This window comes from Dunckerocampus dactyliophorus, chromosome 14 (assembly GCF_027744805.1).
Source record: "Dunckerocampus dactyliophorus isolate RoL2022-P2 chromosome 14, RoL_Ddac_1.1, whole genome shotgun sequence".
NCBI classification, from domain to species: Eukaryota; Metazoa; Chordata; class Actinopteri; order Syngnathiformes; family Syngnathidae; genus Dunckerocampus; species Dunckerocampus dactyliophorus.
The window spans coordinates 10,596,394-10,620,946 of NC_072832.1; the positions used below are offsets into that span (position 1 = coordinate 10,596,394).

General features: G+C 41.3%; 2 protein-coding genes across 6 annotated transcripts in view; one reads left to right on the plus strand and one right to left on the minus strand.

Moving 5' to 3' along the window:
- Positions 1-1,174: 1,174 nt before the first annotated feature.
- On the minus strand, positions 1,175-15,415 carry ggps1 (geranylgeranyl diphosphate synthase 1). 4 transcript variants are annotated; one of them, XM_054798118.1, is made up of 4 exons: positions 15,204-15,415; positions 13,163-13,262; positions 12,759-12,829; positions 1,175-4,954 (listed from the first exon to the last, which is right to left on the minus strand). In XM_054798118.1, exons 2-4 carry the CDS (start codon positions 13,233-13,235, stop codon positions 4,151-4,153), a joined length of 948 nt encoding a protein of 315 aa, XP_054654093.1. In that variant the 5' UTR covers positions 13,236-13,262; positions 15,204-15,415; the 3' UTR covers positions 1,175-4,150. The 4 variants fall into 4 exon arrangements, with proteins under 4 accessions (XP_054654093.1, XP_054654091.1, XP_054654092.1 ...); XM_054798116.1 differs by having other exon boundaries at positions 14,931-15,413; XM_054798117.1 differs by lacking the exon at positions 15,204-15,415 and adding an exon at positions 15,133-15,177.
- Positions 15,416-15,516: 101 nt separating this feature from the next.
- arid4b (AT-rich interaction domain 4B) overlaps positions 15,517-24,553 on the plus strand; it is a 53,075-nt gene continuing 44,038 nt past the window's right edge. Inside the window, exons 1-2 of one of the 2 annotated variants that reach the window (XM_054798114.1) lie at positions 15,517-15,801; positions 17,290-17,338. In XM_054798114.1, coding sequence (XP_054654089.1) covers positions 17,333-17,338 — 6 coding nt within the window. In that variant the 5' untranslated portion in view covers positions 15,517-15,801; positions 17,290-17,332. The remainder of the gene's footprint in view (positions 15,802-17,289; positions 17,339-24,553) is intronic. The other variant, XM_054798115.1, reaches the window with a different exon arrangement.

Below are 24,553 nucleotides of genomic sequence, written 5' to 3' on the forward strand. Positions count from 1 at the left end.
TTCAAAGCACCTTTCATGTTGCAGTAGACTTGGTCCAGGATGTTATTTTCCCTTGTGGGAAAGCTCACATACTGGTAATATTTGGGGAGGACAGTCCTGAGGTTACAGTGGTTGAAATCGCCAGATATAATGAATACAGCGTCTGGGTGTTTGGTCTCGTGTTTATCGATGATGTCATGCAGGAGGCCTAGTGCATTAGCAGTGTTAGCTCGTGGTGGGATGTAAACAGCAGTTAAATACACAGCGCTAAACTCACGAGGTAAATAAAAAGGTCTGCATTTCACCATCAGCAGCTCAATGTCCTGCGAGCAGTGCTTTTCCATCGTCTGTACGTCTGTGCACCACCGTTTGTTTACGTAAACACAGACGCCGCCACCTCTGTGTTTACCAGACGCTAAAGTCCGATCTCCCCGGTAAGCAGCAAATGATTCCAACTGGATCGCCGAGTCCGGTATATCCTCCGTCAGCCAGGTTTCTGTGAAGGTGAGGACACAGCATTCCCTGATCTCACGTTGAGCTGTAATCCTTGCTCGTAGTTCGTCCATCTTGTTTTCAAGAGAGCGGACGTTGGCTAGCAGCAAGCTTGGTAGCGGTGGCCTAGTCGCTCTAGCTTTTAGCCTAGCATGCAGGCCGGCTCGCTTGCCTCGTTTACGCCTCGGATGCTTTGCTCGCCGGGTATTCAGCTCACCGGGGCCGCAGGCTGCTGCGTTCTCCCGGCGCAGAAGAAAGGCAAAGTCTGAGAGGCTAAATGAAAGTTCATGGTGAACCCTGCCGATGTTCAAAAGTGTCTCCCTGTTGTAATGTACTGCGTGAGTGTGTTGAATGTCCAAAATGAACAATAAAATAGCAAAAAATAGAAAAACACGGGAGAGTGTCACAGAGACGTCTGCCACGGAGGGCGCCATCTTTGATATGTTACAGTTACAAGCCTTTCAAAGTCATGGACCGGCGCTTCAGGAAAAGGTATGTAGGATATACATTTACTTTAATATCTATCTGCAGATGAAATTTCATTCAAATCTGATGGTGCAAAATCTGTTCATTTTGGCCTGGAATTACTGTGTACATGCAATTTGTAGTGTGGTGTGGAAAGGAATACAGCGTGCTACTGCACAGTGGCGGAGCTACGTGGCCACCCCACTGGCCATCTAGACATTTCAGGTATCAACTTATTGCCACCCCGATGTTGGTAATGGTCTCACCCCAGTCACCCAAATGAAAGATTTCTGGTTCTGTGCTAGGCCTGCATGAAAATTATGACACTTGATTTTCTTCCCTGGACTTTGATGATCAAAAACATGTAAATGGCTACTCTGTTGACTTTTAAAAGAAATGTCACAGCCTAAGACTAATAGCAAGTATTTCTCAGATGTTTTACAATGTTGTTTACAGGCACCCTGAGAAGCTCATTTCTGATGCTGTATCCATTAGCTTCGCAACAAATATATGTTAATTCCACGGCAGGAGATTTGGGATGTTACATATATAGGTATCTGTATCGGCTGAAGTCGGTATCGGAAATTGACAGTTGCACAATATCGGTATGGTATATCGGTTATCTGACATCCCTAATTCCAGTCTGTGTAATCAGATTTATTCACAGAATATACAGCTGGGATGGAACACAATCCATTCAATCCATCATAAACCCTTCATTCAGCTTGTTTTCCAATTGTTAACATTTTAGTATTCTCAACTGTGATAGAAAATACAAAAATAAAATAACCACTGTTGATAGCACTCACACACTCCTCGGAACAGAGCAGTGGCGATTGCTCATTGACTACACTGGAAGCGGACCTTCCTCTTTAAATGTAATAAAATTATTGATCAAATATGCATTGTGAAAACTTAAATGTGTAGACTTACAACTGCGTTAAAAGTGAACTAGAATGTGCTTAATTTTGTGAGTATGTTTAGCATTAATCTGCCGTGGAGTGAGGTCAGAGCAGATGTGAAGTCTCTTCCGGAGTGAATTATTTCACATTGATTCAATTCTACAGCTATTTCTTACTTTGTACGTACTACATTGTAAGTAAACTACATAATCCGAACGTTATCGAGTTTTGTTCGGTCGTTGGTTCATGGCATCATATCACCGTCGTGGGCGGAGTAGCTTGCTAGTTAGCCCAGCCACGACGGGAGCAGACAGCATTGCTAAAGTCATATTAAATGTACAGTATGTCAGACCCCAAAGAGCTTCCCCCGTTTCAAAGACCAGCACGATTGGAACACGTCACAGCAAGTTCCCCACAAACGCCTCTTCCTTCTTTATCTCCTACATAAAATCATTTGGTTAAGAAAATGCTGACTCCGGTTGCACAGAATACTTGAAATTGCCAGAAATGCGCCAGGACTGAGATGCCATATGTACCTCTGTAAACAAACTCACATGCGCGTGCCGTTGTTTTGTCACGTCGCATTTTCTTGGTAATGTGAACAATTCCATAAAATGATCGTATTTGGGGGGGAAAAAAAATCCGAATTGGGCAGTGTAAACATAGCCCGACAGTGGTTCCAATTTTGACACTTGATGGACCTGAGAAGCAAAGTTTTCCCAATTGTACATCACTGCGTGGTTTGACTTTAGAGGTTCCACTGTAGTTTCGTTTGGAGACCAGTAAATAGTAAGTAAATGCATTCAGTAGGTTGTCAGTCAAACATGCATTTTAACTAAAAACATTTGGAGGAAAAAAAAAGCCCTCCCCTGCCTGTTGCCATTAGAATATTTATGAAATTTTCCATAAAGCACAGCCTGATGATAAATAAAGCAAATCTTGCAGAGCCAAGGGGGTGGGGCTGGTAGGTTATCGCTCCCCGCACAAACACCACCACGCTTTGCTCTCAAACACAACTCACAGTGAGTGGAGAAAATCAATCTGAGCATCCCCGATAAAGAAATGTGAGCTGTGCGAGGCTTTGATTACTGTGATGGACTCGAGTCAGCTCTAGTGGAGCAGCCTCATATGCATTTGCATTTTGTCACACTTGCCTTAGCAAAGAAAAAAACAAATGGCATCGTTCACCATCTTTTAAAGAAAAATTAAATGGGCATTTTGATGAATCACTGTATTTATAAATGACTTGAAAATGATTGAGTGTTAGGAGGGTAAACAGAAGCTTAACTGCCACGCAAACAGTATGATTTAATATCACAAAGCAGACAAATGTAGGAGTTGGCTGACTTGCGCTTTGTACTTCAGACAAAAGTTGCTATTGAAGCAGCAGCCATGTCCATAGCAACCAGCCTGTGTACAAAGCCGCTCAAGGTTTTATGATTTTGACATTCCTCAACTTGCTGGATATGGGGAAAAAAAAAACAAGACCTGTGTAGAGTGCAGAAACTTAATACTGTAGGTCAGTATTTAGGTTTTGTGCCTATGTGTGTAGTTTGCGTGCAGGAGACAATTCAGACAGCCACTGAAAATACACATTTGGGCTGGGCTCTCAAAATGCGCGGTAAACGGCGCTGTTCCAATCCATCTGTGCAAGGAAAGCTTGAAAATGTCACCGTCAGATGACAACCTCAAAATGTGAGACATTTAGTTTGAGATCTTTGAAGAACCTTTATTTTGTGGATGGATATTTGAAAGTGTAAAAGATTGTGTATGACGACAAATATAATCCAATGAGCGTTAAAAAAATAAAATAAAATGAATGTGATAATCCTGTGGTGAATCAGAGCCAGAGTGCAGTGGACCAACAGACAAAGCAGAGCACAAAAAAAACCAAGCACACTAGTTTAAATGTAATAGCGATATGTTGCATAACAAGTAGACATGAGTGGCGGACCCATGTGACCACTGCAGCACTCAAAACATCTGCATGGTTTAAAGAGGGACTTCAGCAAAACGCAAATGGGCTTCATTTATATAGCGTCTACCTTCAAGGTACTTGGAGTGCTTTTAAAACGTCGCCTCAATGACAATGGTGATTGGGTATGTTGCTTTGGAAGGAAATGAAATGGCTCACAATGTGATAACGTGAACCAACACAGGGACATTTCCCATTTAGAAGACCAAAGGCTGCAGGGCCACATCACGATATGAACATGTTTTCATCTGCCAGTTCTACAGTGTATGGCAATTTAAATATTTTCATACAGTAGATGAATGGTGTGCATAAAACTCTCAGGGTGTCAGTGCAGAGTTCAGTGGTTCTGGCTGCAGTGCGGCTCACAGTTAGACTCTCCTGTTGCTTCAGCCTCATGATGCATGCGGCTGAGGAGTTTGACCAAGCTCTCCAGCTGAGGGTTTCCCCCGAACTCCCTGATTAGTCGATAGGATTCGGCCTCCAGGTCACGTAGCGTCTGACGGGTGTACGCGAACGAGCCAACCTTCTCCAGGTAGTCCACGCAGTAGCGTTTGATGTCCATGTTCTCGGTGCGCTGCCTGAGGATGTTCTGCACCTGGGTGCTCTCTGGACGCAACCAGATGGCATGGATTGTGGGGAAAGAGAACTTGCCCTCTGTCAGGTCCTCGCAGAAGCTCTTGTTCTCGCTGTACTCACGTGAGCTCAGGTTGGCGTAGTCATCCCGGATCTGAAAAAAGAGGCCTAGCGTGTCTAGGAGTGGTTTCAGGTCCTGTTTCCAATCAGAGAAGAGCTGCATCAGGCCCACCGCCAGGCCGAAGAGCCCACCGGTTTTCTGCAGCACCATGTCGCGGTACTCCTGCTCGGTGGGGCATGTGTACGTGTCTCTCCAGTGGATGTCCAGGCCCTGGCCGCGGTGCAGCTCCAGCAGTTGCCGGGTGAACACGCGCACAGCCTCTGGGTGCTCCAGCGTCAGCACCTTTTCCAAACCCAAGAAGTAGACGTAATTAGCAGAGTTGATGACGGAGGGAATGCCGTAGATGCTGTGGGCCACGGGGAAGCCTCGCCGCAACTTGGAGCTGTCCTCGATATCATCTATGAGCAAGCTGGCATTGTGCAGCATCTCGGTCACTTCGATGATCACCTGAACAACACAAACACGTCATTGTTACTGAGGTAAGTGACCTAAATTTAAAAAGAATTTCACCTTGGCATGATACGGGGTCAGTGTGACCTGGAACATCCAGGAAATGTTGGCTCATTGTATCAGTTACACGAGTTGTTATCACATTAGTGTTAATGCACTACATCTTGCAAACAGCAGAGGGCGCCATGTTTACATGCTCACTCATACCCCTAAAAGACAAATCTGAGAGGGGCTTGGAGGAAAAGGCCAGATGGGAGGAGAGCTTAACACCCTTTTACCTTTTGAAAGTACTGTAAGTATTACAAATATATAAAGAGTACTGTGCAAACGTCACCACTTTATATGTTTTTGCAATACGTTGACCTCACACAACTAGAATGTCATTCAGCACAGTGCAGACTTAACCAAGGCTGAATTATTAGCACAATTGGAAAAACACAACTGTGGTGTCTATTTTTGTTTGACCGTTTGTTAGTTTGGCTTCTTCCTGGTTCATGGTGACAATGGGCGGGTGGATTGTTGAACCAAACCTTTGATGTCATTACTTTATTAGCCCCTTTATCCAGATTCTGATCACAATTAATGGATTCCTTCTTGGTCCAAGTGTGGTGGAAATTGGTTTTGTATTTTTAATGCAATCCTACTAATAGTGTTTGTCCCTATTTATTGCTTTACTGTGTCAAAATGACTGCTGAAAAGGTTCAACAGAACAAAATTAGTGATGGCCTAAGGCGTTTGCATAGTACTTTACAGTATAATATGAATAGAAATAGAAAGCATCCAGTGCTTTTAGGAAATATACACTCCCTTAAAATGCCAGAAGATCCTTCAATAAAATATCTTCCTAATTGGATGACTTGTAACGTGTTCCCAAAAATGTAACAGGGTTTATGAAACGCTGTCGAAATTGTGGGAGACACTCAAAGACTCACGATAATTAATCTAGAATATAACATAATATCATATAATATAATATACAATAGATAATGAATATTGTTGCGCATTAATCCAAATTTTCTATGCAAAATTTCTACATGTTTAAATTATAAACAATGGAAATGAATATTATGCTTTGAATTTAGAACCATAGAAGCAAGGCCACAAATGATTCGGTGTGTTCTACAAAGACCTTCTACATGCTTATGAAGATGTTACTGTTAAATAATCTTGAGTTTACTTCCTAAGAGGGAGTTTTTCCTTGCCTCTGTGGCCAGAGTGCTTGCTCATGTGAGGTTCAGTTGATTGTCTTTAATTTATGCTCCGTGTTTAAGTTGACTTGAGATACATTGTGTTGTGAATTGGCGATATATACTGGATGAACTGAACTTTGGGTATCCTATTATAGTTAAAAAAAAAAAAAAAAAAAAAAAAAAAGGTCCAAGTTGAAACAATGTAGAAATACTGTCAGGCGATGTGCGTTCATGTGCTGGTAGTACAGCCTGCTGAATCTCTGATTCAAACGCTTGTGATAGTAAGAGTGTTTTCATGGGGCCGAGAAGCACAAAGAGAGGCTTAGTGGGTCAGGCAGATGGCCAAGGCCGCCAAAACAACCTTTCACTCACCCTGAAACCTTAGCAAGCCATTTATATATAAGAACACCGCAATAACTGCAAATGCTAATATGATCATTGGAAATACGAAGTATGAAGATGTGTGCTAGGTTGTTGACTTCAAACTGTAATCCCTACAACTCATCAAAAAGCATTGCTGGTGTCTGACATTCCCTTCGATGCACCAATTAACGGAATTTCTGGCTTCACCTGTGCTGCCACAGCAAAACCCAAATAACACCAATAAATGGTTCAAAGATACCCAGCACAGCCCACACAATTACTTTGGAATGTATCTAGTAAGACTGCCAGTGTCTAAAGTGCTGCGTGCCTTCAGTGCTCCACAAGTCTTCATTGATTAGCACCACAGTTTGCTGACTCTGTAAGTCTCTGTTTGCCAAAGCCACAAACAGTGATCTATTAAGAATGCAGACATGTCTTCTCCACACATTGAGTGCAGTATACTGAGAGGGAGCCAGTACTGGCCATCTTTTTGTTAGCTACACAAGCAGTTTTGCCAAACAGGGCATTGGACGGCCACCTCTTGAGTCATTGAACACCGCGACACAGTAATGACTTTGATTCCTGGGGGTTCCACAGAGGTGGATCATACTGCCCCATACGAATGAAAACATATTCTTTGATGAAAACACTAGGAGAGTAGATCATTTTCCTTTAGTGAATACGGAGAAACGCAATAGCATACATGCATCACAGCACATCATAGCAAGCCCCTGACACCATTTAATAATGTCCCATAAGAGGTGAGAGCAGGACAGGTGATGACACATAATGTGGGTGGGGTTACTGGCCTACTGTATGTTGGTCCATGAAGTACACCGATTAAACTGACTACTGTGCCAGGATTGGTATAGTTCACCACATGAAGCAAACCATTTCATGGATTAAACACGGTACTCGTTTGGCTTCTTTCTAGCCTTGCTGCACTACTATACATGTATGAATGTTTCTAATATTTTGGTTACCTTATTTGGGGTCACTGATGCAGTGCAGTACTACAAACATCAAGCACAATAATAAACATACGGTTAAAATGCATTGCTAGACAGAACAGTTGAAAAGCCAGCAGTATATTGGTTCCAATGTATTCTGTAGAGATACACATATTACACTTATATACAAATAGATGTCCAAATGAATGACACAGTGCTCCACTGTCACAGTTGTTTCCATGGCGGCGACTTCTTTGCAGCAAAGTGCTAATGATGCTGCGAGGAGAGCTCACAGTCTGCATGATGGGTTCAGCAGGAGTTTACCGAGCCGCCGCACAAGGGGGGGGCACAGTGTGCCATAATTCACTCCCAATTGGAATTAGAAGGCTTGTGGCAGAGGACTAAAGTCAAATTTGTTTATAATATGAACATATGTAGGTCACATGAAGTGCAAAGGGAAATGTCAATATGAAGTGGAACACGTGGGCATACATTAAGTCACAAAGCCAGGCAGCAGCCATGAAATGTGACATCAACATTCCCGCCCTAATGTTGTGAAGCTAGCTCCCCCAATTGGATAAATGAATGATGTACACATAAAAACATTTCTAAATTGTTTTGCCCACAGAGAAAGAATTGCAGTTATTATGAAGATTTTTTTATCAAGACAAAGTGAAGAAATCTTAACATAGTGGAAGGCATCAAGATGAAGCGCACATTGTTCTCGTGTTTTCATCACAACACAGTGCTGGTTTTTAAGCACTGCAAAGCTCATCAGGGCATCGGGGTCGAGCTAAATAAAAACTAATGAATCCTAAATAGCTCGTCCACATTTAATTTGACTGATGAAAAACAGAAGTGTCAAGTTGACTTGCATGCCTTGAGAACGAACACACTGAAGTGAGCAATTTACGTATTTCATGGAATCGTCAGTTTGATTTCTTCAAGGAATTTATTGACAAAATCTACATTGTTAACAGAAAATGTGGAGTAGTAGGGTGATTAGTTAGTAATATCAACTCATATTTAGACTTTGGATGTCTTCTTGTGCAAACATGTGAAGTGCAAGACTAAGCTGATTTTAAAAATACCTTATACCTTAAAAGGGGACCTACTATGCGTTTCCTAGGTCCTTTTCTGACCTATAAATGTTGTATTCTCGTGTTAAACGATGCCAACGCGTTAGATTGGAAGTGAGCCCTGAAAGCAGTTTTGGACAGCTCTGCATGCTGTGTTTTACAGAGTGTACAGACGTCAATGCAACCCGGACTTACTTATAATGTCATGCCCAACACACCCTCTCTGCTTCGCTCTGTTGGCGGTTTTGCACGTCGAGGAATGGCTCCCAAGAAATGTTTGTTTGGGTGTGCCTCAAGAGGCAAGCATCAGGCAGAAGTGGTTGGAGTTGCTGAGTCCCGGCCAGCAAGAGAAAAATATGCTCATCTGTCAATGGCACTTCACCTGGGACTGTTTTGTGAACATGGGCCAATACGAAGCTGGACTGTCCGCCAAACTGTTGCTGAAGTCAGACGCCTTTCCAATGTTAGTTGGCCATGTTGAAGAGTCAGAAGAGCAAGCTGTAAGTAACAATTTATCTGTGTTCTAACTGTTTATTCTGTGTAAGTAATGGGACAAAAGGGGTTTTGGCAGCTGTCCGGAAGTCCTTGGAACTGCTTGGGAGAGTGACCAATCACAGCGGAGTGGGCTCGGCGGGAGGCGTACCTGCAGGAGGGCCGGAGGTGGAGTAAATTACGCAAACCGTTTGGGCGGGAGGCAGGAAAAACTGCAGGAAGAGGTGCAGAGTGTGGACAATCTAGAAAGCTTTCTGTGCGGGAATTGTGTGTAGTTGCTCCATAGGAGTCCAGAACTCAATATAAAAGGCCCAAAAATTTGTCTAATAGGTCCCCTTTAAAACACCTGTTTTCCATACATTTCTTCTCCCTCAGCTTAAACCATCTCTTCTAATGTGATAAATTCACAATTTCAATTTAAAGACGAGACAGAGAAGGGCTGCAACTAACAACCATTTTGATCGTAGACTAGTCAGACTATTGAAACGTTTAATTGACTGGTCATTGTGGATTCCAAAAACAATTGCTCTTAATTAGGCCTTGGTAATTACATTTAAATTATTCTTCAGTTTGTGCTAATAAGGACACCTTCCTTTACTCAAAAATAAGCGTTTTAACAACGCTGCTCATTAGGCTGCTTTCAGTACAAATGATACAAATTTGAGTGAAAACAAATGACAGTGTGTTTTTTTTTTTTGTTTTTTTTTTAGTTATCTGTTCCACAGGGTCAGTCTATAAACAAATTGTACGAAAAAAAACAGTTGTTCCCATAGGAAACAATGTCAATCCAATGAATCCATTCCAGTGAGGGAAGAAGGGAGGAGAGAGCCATACGTGTAGCACCTTTGTACTTTGCTACAAGTTATTTCTTGAATTCAAATCGTGTTTGTCACCATTTCTTAATCCAAGTACTGGCACTTGCTACTTTCTTTGACTCCATTGTGAGTTATTTTGCAGCTGTAGTCAATAAAAAAAAAGCAAAGACTTGTGGCGTAAATTAAGAACTACAGAGTCAACCGGTGATGACATCATACAGGGGCGACGGAGCAGGGGGAAAATGACTTCCAAGTAATAGTTGAGAGCATGTTTACAGCAACGTTTTGTAATCAAGCCATGTTAAGAACACCGCTGGATTCACATAGTGCATTAATAAAACAACAAGACTGAGTCATCACTGCGTGGGATTCGTTGTTTGGGCACTCGATTCCGCGGAATGATATGGCGGCAAACAGACTACTTTGTGTAACATTCTTATTTGAGTTTGCCAACTGAAGGAGCCTGACAGGATGCTGTACAATTGGATACACTAAGTATCACGAGTTTTGGTGTTGGGTGTGTGTGATCCGAGATGGGTGATTAAACAAGCAATGCTCGGAGTAGTCTGTCCACATCTTTATTAATACCACAAGATTCAACGTGCTAAATGGTAAAATACAACAGCTTGTTGCACGCAATATTGTATAATGACCGAGACAGCGTATGACATTTGTGTCAAAAGGTCTGCGGGCTGGATTGGAAAATAACAGTGAATTGGCCCGCAACAAACAAAGAGCTTGCAACCTTCAGCAGGTACCAACGACTCCTCCACACATTTAAAGTTATGAAGTGTCCACAGTATTACATATACTGTGTATAGCGTCAGTTGCACAACCGTTCTTACTAAGGGTGCCAGATTCAGACCAAAAGTAACAATTTACCTGTACACGACCAGAAACGACACCACTTTAACTATGACACTGTTCAAAAGCGATTATTTTAACTACAGCAGAGCATGCTGGGAAACATGTAACCCTCCCGTTCCACAGCTGCAAACTCTTCCTGGTTACACATCTAACACACTGCCTTTCAAGCAGTCCGCTGGGATAGGCTCCAGTGACCATGAACATAAGTTGTGTTGTAAATCATCTGTGTTATTGCCTACTGTCACCGCCTCACAGTATGGTTCATGGAAAAACACAAGGGTTGTGAGTTTGAGTCTCAGTTCCCTGCAGACCTGTCGAAGTATGTTTGAGCAAGATACTGAATCCCCAAGTGTCATCAGAGGGTGAATGAGGAGACATGAGATGCTGTGCTGCTCATGACACATACATATGTGGAAAAAGAGGATTTTGTGCAAGTATCTTAATTCAGTGAAGACACATTTGATTTGATTTGATTAGCATATATTTTACATATTTGTTCATCTGGTTTAAGTTCTTCAGCTTAATGGGCTTTAAATGTGTCCAACAGAGAGCTAATGGAGTCTAACAACACATTAATCAAATAGATTGGTTTTTATGCTGTTGCTGCTCAGTATACAACAGTACGACGTATCTACGGTATTTTAGGCTTAACATATGCTACAATACTATTCAAAAACAGTATGTACAGTAGTTGCCGTAGTTACAGTACGTGTGCGCCAATAGAGTACCGTGGAAATCTTAGGTTTGTTGCGTTAATGTCTTTTTTTCCCAGCACTTCTTTTGCAGTAGTAAAACAGTAAATGCAGTCGTCCCTAGCCACTTCGCACGTCAACTTTCGTGGCTTCACTGCAACGGTTTTTCCAAATATGCTAATTTTAAAAATCATTGCTGATTTGTGGTTGACTACAGCCCATTTACTCAAAAATATGCATATTTAAGCAAATTTGACCTATTTTTGGCCTAAATTGAGCATTTTCAAGCATAAAAGTGGCTAAATGAACTAAAATACATGTAAGGCATTCAGAAGACATACTGTACTCACGCACTCAAAGACATAGGCCTCGGTACGTGTATCTAACACCGAACAAGTTGCAGTATTTTCACAAACTGTGTGTAATTATAACGTATAAAGTATGAAAGTACTGTTACCATAAAAGCCTGTAGTAAGCGTATCAAATGAAACAACTGTAGTCTAAGGCTATGTGTATCAGTGGTGCCAGGTCTCGTGAGAGAAGCGACTAGCTCTCTTAAAAACAAGCCCAAAGCAACAGGGAACTTGGGAATTTGCAAGCGACTTTACAAAAAAACAAGCCCAAAGTGGCTTATAAGAAGCGGACCTGCAAAACTGGTGTGTTTGTGTGTGTATATTTTGTCTTATAGTCTCTTATTATGTCTACTATATTGGGTAATACAAGGGTAAAGGTGACTATAGGGATGTTATTTCATATCTACAGGGCTCTAATAATAATTAAAAAATGTATTTAGTAGGTCGTAAACAGGTTTTCTATATTGTAACTACAGAAATATTCTATTTGTAAATAAGGAATACTACAGAAATTCCCTCATGATCGGGTCTGGAACGGATTACCTGCAATAAACAAGGGATGACTGTAGTAGGACAGGATTATGCAAAATCTACGAAAGCAAACAAATTTGAGTAGAGAGGCAGTGCTTATTAAAATGGGGTGAGAATCAGGATAAAAGGTGTGGATGCAGGAGTTTGTTTAGGTCAGTTGAGTTACTTAAGCATCAATGGAACGGCTCTCCCCTAAGAATAGTGACAGCACTGTCAGTCTGTCATTTCCATGAACCAGGCAGCAGTCTGCTGACTAACAAATGCAAATAGGACACTTTTCCCCACGTTTATCAACAGTTGAACTGGTTTGAGGTCTGCTCTCTTCTTTCATAAGTACTATGATACTCAGTAGAGGTGTTAAATATTATTTCATTATATAACTGCTGAAACAAATCTAATTTTGACCTAAGTACCGCATGTTCCCATGCTAGACATTGTGCAGTTAGTATCAATAGTTTCAATTTCCCACCTGCAGTTTGTCCTCTGGAACATTCAGCCAGTGGTTGAATGCTTGAGCAAGTTTTGTCCTCACTTGTTTTCCTGAGGAGGCAATAATCAAGAGAGTCTTGATTAGTTTAATGTATTGATATGAATGGGTAATGTGGCTGGTGTTGATTTTATATTCTGTAAAAGGCAGTTTTTATTAGTATCCGTTGTACAATATTCACCCATTTGTCTTGGTAACGGGCATTTAGTAACTTTAATGCATTATCAATGCAACATTTAGGTGTTAGCAGCAGTACCTCAGAAAAACCTAATTTGGAAGAAAACCATTCTTTACAGATTCATTCTTACTGAACAGAGTATGGTGTCTCAGTGCTTAAGGAAAAAATGAGAGGATTGCATCACATAGGCAGTGGTGTAGTGACTCACCTGGCAGCTGCAACAAGTATTTGTATGGCTCCAGGAGAATTCGTTCAGAGGCTGCCCCTGGCTCACCGTCCATCACTTGGATTCAAAACTTCACACAAATCTTGAGGGGGGAAAAATGGAAACGTTTTCATGAAAATGAGGCTTTGACATTTTGGAAAAAAAGAACAACAATCCTTTAAAACTGTGCATGACCCTAAATTATTTGAATGGATGTGCTGATATACATCAGCTGAGCGCTTCCAGTATATTTGAGCCTTATATTACAGTATAATGACTACACAGCATCACGTTATTTCTATGGAAATGCATGTTGCATGCCATCTGCGTCATGAATGTTAAAACTTTTGAAGACCGTATAAAGATGACGAGAGTGAAAGAGATGTGAGAATTATGTCTATGTTTTAACACACTGCTGCAAAAAGGAGATAAACAGAGTACAGTGGATCCCCCGCACAGTCAGCATTCACCATCACCATACAGTGCATAAACCCTTGATTGGCTGGCGACCAGTCCAGGGTGTATATTTTGAGGATAAGCGGCATAGCAAATGGATGGATGGATAAATCAAAGGGCCCCACGGTGCCCTAGTGGTTAGCATGTACTGTCGTACAGTCAGGAGATCAAGGCTTTGAATCTCTGTTGGGCATATCTTTGTGGAGTTTGCATGTTTTCCCCCTGCTTGCATAGGTTTTCTGTGGCTTCCTCCCACATCCCCAAAACATGCATGTTAAGCTAACTGTACTCTGACCACAGGTGTGAATGTGAGTGTCAGTGATTGTCTACAAGGTATATGTGACTTGTGACTGACTGGTGACGAGTCCAGGGTGTACCCCGCCTCTCCCCCTCAGTCTGTGGTTCTCAATTATTTGCTGTCATGCCCCAGAGTCAAATTGCATGCGGAGTACGACAAATTCATCCATATTGGGAGGTCTGCACTAACACTGAAAGCCTTCCCTGCCTCCACAACCCCCTGACAGTTCACCACGACCCCCCCGCCCATGGAGCCCGCCTCAGTATTTGAGAACCACTGCCCTAAGTCAACTGGGATAGGCTCCAGCTCACCTGTGAGGCCCATGAGAACAAGCGGTATGGACAATTGATGGACGGACAGACATAAATAAAAGGTATAAGGGTTGTACCTAGTTAATCCCCAAACTAATTGTAATTATTGATATATATGTATGTACATTAGCACACACATTGACGCTGCTGCTGCTGCTCCTCTTGTCGGTATTTTGAGAATTTTTGAATGGAAGGAAAGTAGCAGCTGTTAAAATGAATGGGAACTGACTGATCACATGACAGGATGTTTGGCACAATCATATGACTCGCAGAAACAAGGACCAAAGAAAACAATGATTTTGGAAAATAAATAGTTTGAAAACCTACTTTTCTTAAAACAAAAAATGTACGCATCTAAGCAATTAAATAAAACCGGTGCCCTTTTTGATAGTAAACAAATGTCTCCCGTACAAATAACACCAACAATTGAGTCATATTTAACTGATGAAATAATCAGGGGGTGAGCAAACGGAGTACAATGTTATCATTCAGTAGCATAGACTTACACATTGTGAATTATTTCCAGTGAGACCCCACCTAACCTTATCTCTGGATAAAGGCGACACACCACAGAATTGATAAAATCTTTCAAGTCAGAAGCCTAATTTATCTTCCTAATAATTATCGCAGAATATGCAGTTCAAAGAGCACATTATTCGACAGTACTTAACAGCAGATGCAACGTAGTTCCTTCAGCGCCACCTACCTTGGTTGTCTGCTGTTGCAATGGTGACTGGCTACTACTGGCTACTCCTGTTAGCGACACACTGTCTGGTGCCTTGTGTTAGCATGCTACCATCAACTAGCCTCCGACGCGCATTTGTGCCTCGTCTTCCACAGTAAAACTTCACAATAGGGCAGCGAATAAAACAACCAAGTATATCACTTAACGTTACGGACCAACTCACGGAATCGTTTGCTATATCGGTTCCGGAACAGTGCCGATACGTGTCTGTCAGAAAAGTTAGCACTTATATACCTTGACCACCGCTTAGCGCAGGCGCGGAGAATGTGGGTGGTGGTTTAATAAGGGTTGTCGAGCATTGTGTGCTGCACTTTTACACCCACATTGCCCGATAGCTGCTTCCGGTTCGTAATTTAATGGAAAGTAAACAACTAAGTTATATCGGGATATCTTTTAAATTGAATCGAACGCACCCATGTTTTCTAGCTCTGAGTGGAGTAGTTTTTTCTGTATTGTGACAAGCAGTCAGTACGTTTATTTCATATGTAGTGCAATGGTTAGTTTTTCTTCACGACGAACCAATCGTCTGGATGTAATGGTTATCATCCAATCGGATCGCGCAGAAACGACAGGGCGGAACCAACGGGGCCGTCAATCATACTCAGAAGGCGGGGAGAAGGATGTGAGAAAGAGCCAGGCTGGAGAGAAGCTTCTCAACAAGGCAAAAACAGCAGCGCTCTGCGAAAACCATTTTATCTACCCGTATTCAACACCGACCTCGGGGCCGACCAGCGACGTTTAAACATTTTCGGAGTCACCATTTAAATGTCCCTATGGATTACTAGCGTACTTTCGTCGAAAAACGGACGCATTGTGCAACTTGACAGCGCAGGTAAGACAAAAGCCATGGCTATTTTGAACATCTTGTTTTCACTAGCTTGCTTCACTGTGTGTTAGCTTAACTTGTTAACTGGCGGAATGAATGGAACCACCGGGTCTGACGAGCAAAAACAACTCGGTCAGCTCGACGGCAAGCGAAGTTATGCGGCGAACAGGGTTTAGCCAGTGGACGGCTGGGCTTGAATAGTTCCGAGGCTGCCGGGGAGCACCAGTTTTGTGTTGTTGAGCGGAGGAATCCTCGTCCATTGCAAAGCCTGCCTGCCTGCCATTGGCGTCTAAGTGATAATAACACACGACAACACCTTCACGTCGCTGTAGTGATTGAAACGCAGATTTTTTGTCATGGCTAACGGTTCATTGCAGTGTCAAGTGTGTGGTTTGTACCACACCAGGCATCGCTTGTATGAAGAAACTCCCCCGCTTCACCAGCCGTGCTTGAAGGTGCAAAGTCAGTGGAGTATTTCCTCCCATTTTTTGCTCTGATCTTTACGCTTGTGTTCGGTTGTGTTTTTCCTTAACGATTTCCATTTTTAAGGCTTTCGGTCGTCCCCCTACATATTCCAACTCCCCCCACCCCAGGAAGCTGACCTTGTTGCGAACCGTTTGTTGGGCTTGTTCCTTTGTCAGAAGCAGTGCAGACATGTCGCTCAGGAGAACATGGCGTGAAAGTGACTTTTTCCCTACTGCTTTGCCCAACTTGACGTCCTTTAGCGCCCATTTCGTATGACATGTAAATGTAAAAGCCAATGTTGTCGTGGCTCTGTTTTTGCTAGCAAGCGGCACGGAGTCCGGGGCGAAAAACACGAACCATATCAGGGTCAGCTTGCTTTATAGACGGGATCCTCCATATTGGTGTGAGATCAGTGCAGATGCATTGAGTGCACTGCTTTGGAAAATGTCCCATTAAATAAATGGTAGCCGACTGTCAGCACCAGAAATGGCGTCATCCGCTGATCTAGTGGAGGGAGTTGGTGCAGACAGCATGTTGCCCCTACTGTGAGTGTGCGAGTCTGTGCACACTTTGCTCCCACTCCGACCCAGACTGCATGCAACATTGTCCGTGCATTTGTGCAGACCAACGAGAGTTTGACTGGAGACTAGTTAGGCGATGTGTGCCCTTCAGTGCCACAAGGCTGACTGACTTGCTACAACACACACACACACGGGCCATTACATAAACGGCTTTAGGGGCTCTGCGAATGAGAGTGATCAGTCCGCCACGGCTTACTTTGCAACACCGATATTGTTGGGGGATGTGTCTCGACAGGACATCACACTCTTTACATTTGCGTCGAGTGCAAAAAAGAAACGTGCACATGATGGGTTGTTGTGATGATTGCCTGATGTGTGCTTCCACCGCCCAGGTTCTTTTTTTTCATTCAGTGCATCCAAGCAGGAGAAATGATGTCATCATATAACTCTTGTTTTGTTGTGGCACACTCAGGCTGTCACGTCTAACATATTTTGAAACCTGTTTCAGCCCCTGGACCGCCACACTGGTCACCTAGAGGACTCAAAGAGAGATGAAGGTAGGCTTTTCTCACTTTTTCTTGCGCTTTTGTTCCACTTGTCTTTGTGACAATCTGTACATGAACTATTGACCAATCTGGTCTTATTTATTAGGGTGCGTTTGCACTTGTCAGTTTTGGTGCTGTTAAAACCAGCTCTAGTTCATTAGCTCCGCTCGTACGGATTGTGTGGTCAAGTGTGAACCCTAGGACGAGACCGTCCAAGTCTCAGTCCACATGCAAGCAGGGTCGTACTGAGTGAGGCAAGTGTGAAGACCGACAACGCACCAAGGCACCAAAAAGTCTATTGGTATCTCCATATATTTAGGTCATACTTGATTGACAAATGTTTTTGCAAAATTATGACTGAAATTGAATGGCTGGGACAATTGTGTTGTCAGTTTTGTGCACACACAAATGTAGGGTAGTATGCACTTTTTCCATGTTATTATTTGATTACTCCTTGGAAGTGTTTTTTATTTTTTAATATACAAGACTTGGATGCATGCTACGCTGACTGCTCTTTTGCAGGTGATACCTGTATGTATTACCACAGGATGTGGCATACAATTCCAATTTCAGGGTTAGTCAGCAGAAAATGAACATATACACTCAACCAACTAAGAATTTGTTTAATCTCTCTTCAGAACTTAATTAAAAACTTGCCCTTGGTTGAAGTTGCATACTTACTTTTTCTTTTTTTTTTTTTTACCATGTGTAAGATTTATTTTATTTAAAAAAAGTTGCTTACTCATCTGAGACTGCGACACCTCACTCATGTCGGTATTTCAAGCGACCAAAAAACGTGGGAATGCAAGCACCTCTCCCCAAAGGCATTTTAGCAGCATTCTCCATATGTTAAAGCGTAATTCCCCTTTTAAGAGTATGTTTTCCCCGTAACTTCAAACAATTATTCTTTTATGTTAATTATATGCATGTATTTTGAGCAGCTGTTTCCGGGCCGTATAATAGTGCTTGATTTTTTTTTTTGCTGAAGGTTCCGTAAAACCTCTGTTCAATAAAAAGAGTAAAAAAAATAATGTGATGCATTTTCAACCCCTCCTTTTATGCCTGCCAACCAGAGTGACTACTGTTTGCATTGAGTGCAGTACTTAAATATCAACTGTGAAATAACTGTTGTTCAAACTAAAAACTTTAATATATGGTGAAATATTTTAAGCATATGTATCTATTTCTTTAAGCTACAGTTAATTAATCTAATGAAAAATGCTGTTTGTGTCCTAAATGCTTTAAATTCCAACATTGTGATGGTGGAATATCGGAGGTTAGCATTCAGCTTATCAGTGACTCGTAAATCATACTCATAACTTTGCTTTAGTTGCGTCTTCCGCTGGTCCACGCTCACACTGCTCTACAGCATCTGAGCTTCGGTCAAGGTTGTCTTGGTGAAACTTTGCTGACTTTGTGGCTTATTTTGAGGCAGACTGTTATTGCTGTTTATTTTGATGTCCCATACCTTGCTCATGCATATTTCTGTGCAAGAGTGAGCCCAAATAACCATCAGGAGGAGTGTTTACATTAATTATGACATATCTCTTCCAAGTGTGCTGCGGTCAGGAAAAAAAGTACTGCGCTTGAGTACTCACTCCCATCAAACGAGCGGGGGTTTCGGTGTCAATTGTGCCCAAGCACGACATGCATTGTACAAGTGTTAGTGCGTCCTTGGTTACATTTTCAGTGAGTGCAATGGAAATGTAACAGGCTTCTATAGTAAAACTCTCATTCATTCTCCACAGAAACATAAACAAAGAAGGAAAAAAAATAAGTGGAGCAGGAGACTTGGCAAAGCCTCTGATATTCATAATGAGGTTTTATGTAAAGTTTTGTACATAATTCACTCACGTTGGAGCTTGCAAAAAGGATTATTTGCACTTTGCAGATCCATGTATGTTTGAAACCGTGTGTTAAAGAAATCTACATAAGTGGAAAGATGCCTCTGCTGTTGATAACAACATTTATATTCTTTATTTAAGGCACTATTATCAAATACAGTTACAATGAAAGCAACCACGCAGGAGGAGTGCAGAGGACCTACTGCTCCAAAGTACAGCAGATAACCAAAAGTGTTTAGATGTTTTTGTTTGTAGTTAGAACTGCAGAGGTATTGCCAAGACAACTTCTCAACGGTCACTAGGTTTGCTGTGACTCTGCTGTGTACAAAGAGGTAATTCACAGCAGGATTATTGTGTGTTTAACTAGAATGAGAGGGAGTGTGAGTCTTTCCTGTGTGCCTCTTACTTGTTCCTTTTGTTCAGTTTAAATGTCTACTCAATATTGTATACTAAAGTCGGCCAAAAATTAAAGTTTATTGTGTCAGTATTGTTGCTTTGCGACTGAATACTGCAATTGTTTTCTTGTAGGCTTAAACATATTGTTACATTTCATTGTATGAGTCTTTTTATTATGCCAAAATACTGTTAAACTGTTTTTTACAACTCTTTCAAGCACACTTAAGGGTGCTGAATTGAATGTGAGGCATCCTTGCCATTTGTTGGGGTTATGCTTGAAGACCACCCACAAATAGTGAAAAAACCCAGGTGATTGAGATGGCCATAAAAATGTTTATTTTTTTGACCCACACATTGACGTTCTCTGATTTCAGATCAACATTTGCAATAAAAGTGACTGTTGTAATTGTTGGATTAGATTCCGCTTGAGAACCCTCCCCTGTCTCTCTTCAGCTGCCATGAACCCCTTTTCCGCTGCAGGAACCTTGTCAGGAGCATTTGTATTTACACTGGTATTTTGAAATATCTCCCTGCGGTTCCACCAAAAACTTTCCAGGTTTTTTTTCCAATAGTTTTCAACAGTTCCAAGAACCATTATGGCAATTGTGTGCTGAGAACGCTGATTAGATGAAGACCGCTGCGATGCTAACTCTCTCGCGTCACAGCAGTCTTCATCCGTGCACGTAAACACTGGAACACATAAACAACAATGGACAAGCGGCAGTGCGGGGTGATACGAACGCAGAGAAAGTAACGCAGGGCGATTGAGAGGTCTTACTTTTTTGTGGGCAACGGTGTTGTGATGCAAATGTATTACTCTTTTGAACGCATATTGTTTTGAGAAGCAAAAACGCTTAACTTAAGAGACCCCAGCAACTAGCCGGAACTACTTTCCTCCACAACGGAAACCGGCCAGAAGTTTGCTCACGGGACCAAGTGGGGGAAAAGTTACTGCTGATGGGGATGTCATACAACTTCATGTAAAAAAAAAACCCTTTAGGGTCTATGGAGCACATTTACACACAAGCAAGAATATTATTTACGTCTTAAATGGCTTTTTTACTTTTATGTCTACTATATTGGGTAATATGAGTGTAAAGCCATTTAAAGCCACCATTACAATACATTGATTAGACCTTAACTACCTCAGGAAGTACGCTATCCAGAAAAAAACAAGGAACTGCTAACGTGTGAGTTTGTTACCTTTTTCTATGTCTAATATGACTTATTTTCTGTGATTATGTCTACTATATTGGGTAATAAAAATGTAAATGTGATTATATGGGTGTTGTTTCATTGTCTAGAGGGCTCTAATAATCTTAAAAAACGTATTTAGAAGATCGTAAATGGGTTTTCTATACCATAACTACGAAAATATTCCATTTAATAATATATTCCTACTTCGGGGAAATTCACTTATTGCGGTTGAGCCTGGAACCAATTACCTGCAATAAAAGTAGGGATGACTGTATTCGATTAATCTTTTTTTTTCATTGTTGTGAATATTTTTGAATTTCCTTAGTGACCCATGAACGTAGACCTATCATCTTTGTGTTTTAGGCATAACAAGATATTCACACACATCATCTTTGACTCTGGAAAACAGAGATCAACATTTGTGTCTTTTCTGATATGTTGCAAACCAAATCACTAACTGTGCTTGGTTAACTGTGATTTGGTCCGTCTAGATCATAATCAGTTAATAAAAACAAGACGCTTCAGATTAACCGGTTAAGAAAATTATAGTTAGTTAGTTAAAGCCCTAGTATAATTAAATATTCTGGTATTGGCCTGAATTAATAACATTTGAGTTTTGAGTTTTGCACTGTTATTTGTACAGCAGTGGTGTCAAACTCGTGCTATGGAGGGCTGAGACACTGCAGGTTGTCTTTCCAGCCAGTCACTAAAGCAGGTGATTTTAATGATCAACACCTTCAGTTTGAGGGAAGGAGCTCATCAATTAAATCACCTGCTGAAGAAACTGGTTGGAGAGAAAACCTGCAGCGTATTGGCCCTCCATGGCACGAGTTTGACACGTGTTGTACAGTAACAAGAAAGATGCATAAAGTGAGAAATAATTTCATACCGTGAGAAGTATCTCTCCAGCAAACCTCACAGTTCAATAACTGGTTGGTTTAGGTGCTGGCTGGTAGAAGCACTAGGTGGGTTGATAAAGCCTGTGATTCATTTTACAATGCGTTCAATGTCGGGCTGTTTTCTTTTAATATAGTTCCTCAGAGCCTTTATTTTAACTGTATAAGTCACCCAATTTAGTTATTTCACACCGTGTGAGCTATCTCTACTGGTATTCCTATTTTTTCCACTAAAAGAAAGCCTGTGGACATGCAATACAGTGATGTAATGAGTCAGCTTTGTTTTAATCACACACAGTTTGTTTTAACTCAGCTGTATTTGTGTAATCCGTTAACTCATTTAGTTGTTGAGACTGTTTTATTTATTAACTGTATGAGACATATGGATTTGTTAGACGGCGGTCATGTAATTTTGTGAATTCATCCTTGACCAGCTGTAACCCACCTACGTTGCGCAATCTTTTGGTTTGGGGGGAGTTGAGTGTATTGGAATAACCACAGACACACAAGGACAGAGTGTGGTTAACTGGAACGTTTGGTTAACTTTTTTCAGTAGCAATAACAATACAACATTTTAGTTGTGAAAAATAACAAACTGGGGCCCTTTCATAATAAAATAAGAGTCAGTGTAGAGCCAAGGCCAGTCTGATTTAGCAAAGTTTCTTTTGTCAGAGTTTTTAAAGTCAGAGTGCACTCTATTATTGGTCAATTTGAGTTGTACTTATAACAGGCTAATACAGTCCTCCTGATCCACACTCATTGGTATCACTGGGTATGGTTCGCCATCCACTGTACCCGTGGGACGTCTTCTGGTGTAGTTTCGTCCAACGCAAAAAACCTGACCTGCATTTACAACACAAGTCATCACTTTTCTTATCTATGTACTTGAAATGACATTCCAGGTATACCTCAACATTATTAAATCACATTATCAAAATAATACTAAGTGTAATAAACCACAATTATGACAATTACCTGCCATTCTCTAATCAGTTTACTGCTTAAAATCTCACATATTCAAATTACTTTGTTCTGATGGAGTATACTCGATGTAGCAACAACAAATAACATGAAAATATGCTTAAACTGTTTCATCTTAAACAGCATACAAGTACAATAATCCACATTTCACAGTAACACTTGGCAGCCTTACTTTTGCAGTAAATTTCAAAACCACTCGTAAATATTCTGCAAAAGTTCACAATAACAAATTAGTTTCACCACATATTGCCTTTTAAATGTAACACCATTGGCTGACAGCATTCTTATGTCTCACGAGATGGAAGTAAAGAAATTATGCATACTGTCGTCCTCCTTTTATCACAGTTAATTGGTTCCAGACCCGACCACGATCCCACCATATCTTATCTCATGATAAGATTCAGTACTAATAGACGGAAATGTTTGTAGTTGGAGCATAAAAAACACTTTAGGACTTTCTAAATTGGGTTTTTAGCCATCATTAGAGCCCTGTCAACACGAAATAACACCCCTATAGTTACCTTTACACTCCTGTTATTCTTTGGTTGCGTCACATTGCCACTAATGCACAGGCCACGGGATCACTGCAGGGACATAAGAGACAGCTGCCGCTCATAGCATATACTGTAGCAAGCTACCGAGCTAATTAGTTAGCCATCAGCTTATTTCATCTAAACTTAAAGTGTTTCAAACGGAGTGGGACTGAAGGATAAAGTAAGAAGCCAAAAACTTACCACTTCCACTTACCACTTACCACTCTATTATGCCATGGCTGACTCCATGCACTGTCAAGGTAATGTAATCTAACCTAATGCCTCAATAATGTAACATTACTGACGCCCAGTGACCAAAATACTACATATGACTGGTCTTTTCAATATTTTTGATTAATAATAGGCCATAGTCAACCACCAAACAGCGATCATTTATTAATGAATTAAAATGAATTATAAACAATTACTTTTTTCCCTTTTGAACTAAACAATGATATTGCACAAAATACAGTTAAATATTAAGCTCTTCAACACATCCCTCTTTTCTTTTATGCATTAATCACAACACAGCTATAGCTATAGCTTTTGACAAATAACGTTGCTCCTCACGAGTGTGTGGCTCCTTCTCTGCAACCACTTTGGAAGTGGTTCTATTTTATTTTGTTGATAACTTAGTAGCTTTTGGAACCTTTTCTGTCTGCCGCAACTCTCACTCGCTGCGCATCACATGTGATGACACGGAGAAACTTGTGTGCGGATTTGATTGCTTTGGCGGAAGGGACGACTCAGCGGAAGTCGACTACTGGGCATATTTCTGTGGCGCTCTGGTAAACTCTGCTCTTGTCGGCTGAGCTCGGCGGACTCTGCTCCTTCCTCTCAGCTTCTTCTCTCTTTCTCCTTTGTTTTTTCTCTTTAATGCACACAATAAGAAGTAACACATAATTGATCATAATAACGCTTACACTTTATTCATTTCCTAAACGTGGTGTAGATGTGCTGAAAGCTCCCCTGCTGTCTTGTGAACAATGGCAGCCTTCATTTCTGAAGTCAATCTTTTGTGGAACTGTATAGTATGACCGCTTGGAATTGTGTGTTTGCTCATAATCTGATCAGTATGTCAGCGCTGCATCATCTGCAATTATTGCTGATTAGATCATCCAGATTACATAGGCGTCATTATTGACATCAAGGCATTTTCTAAAAATGCCCTGCAAGATTTGGAATCGATTTCATCTTATTTCCTCTGATCCAAGTGTGGTGAGTTGGGGTACGCAGAATCAGCTGTTGGCACATTTGTGATGATTCAATGTGTGATAGATGGGAGACAAAGTGGAATGTAAAGAGATGACTCATGTTAGGACAACTGGAAACATTCTTTAATTGAACACACACTAAAAGACACAGAGAGTGAGACACTTT

Bases quoted from the DNA above. Each gene is read 5' to 3' on its own strand.
- ggps1 (XM_054798118.1), bottom strand. From the start codon at position 13,235: ATGGACGGTGAGCCAGGGGCAGCCTCTGAACGAATTCTCCTGGAGCCA. The intron at 12,830-13,162 runs GTGAGTCACTAC...TTGCCTCCTCAG, and splicing joins ATACTTGTTGCAGCTGCCAG to GAAAACAAGTGAGGACAAAA. The intron at 4,955-12,758 runs GTGGGAAATTGA...TGTGTTGTTCAG, and splicing joins TTCCAGAGGACAAACTGCAG to GTGATCATCGAAGTGACCGA.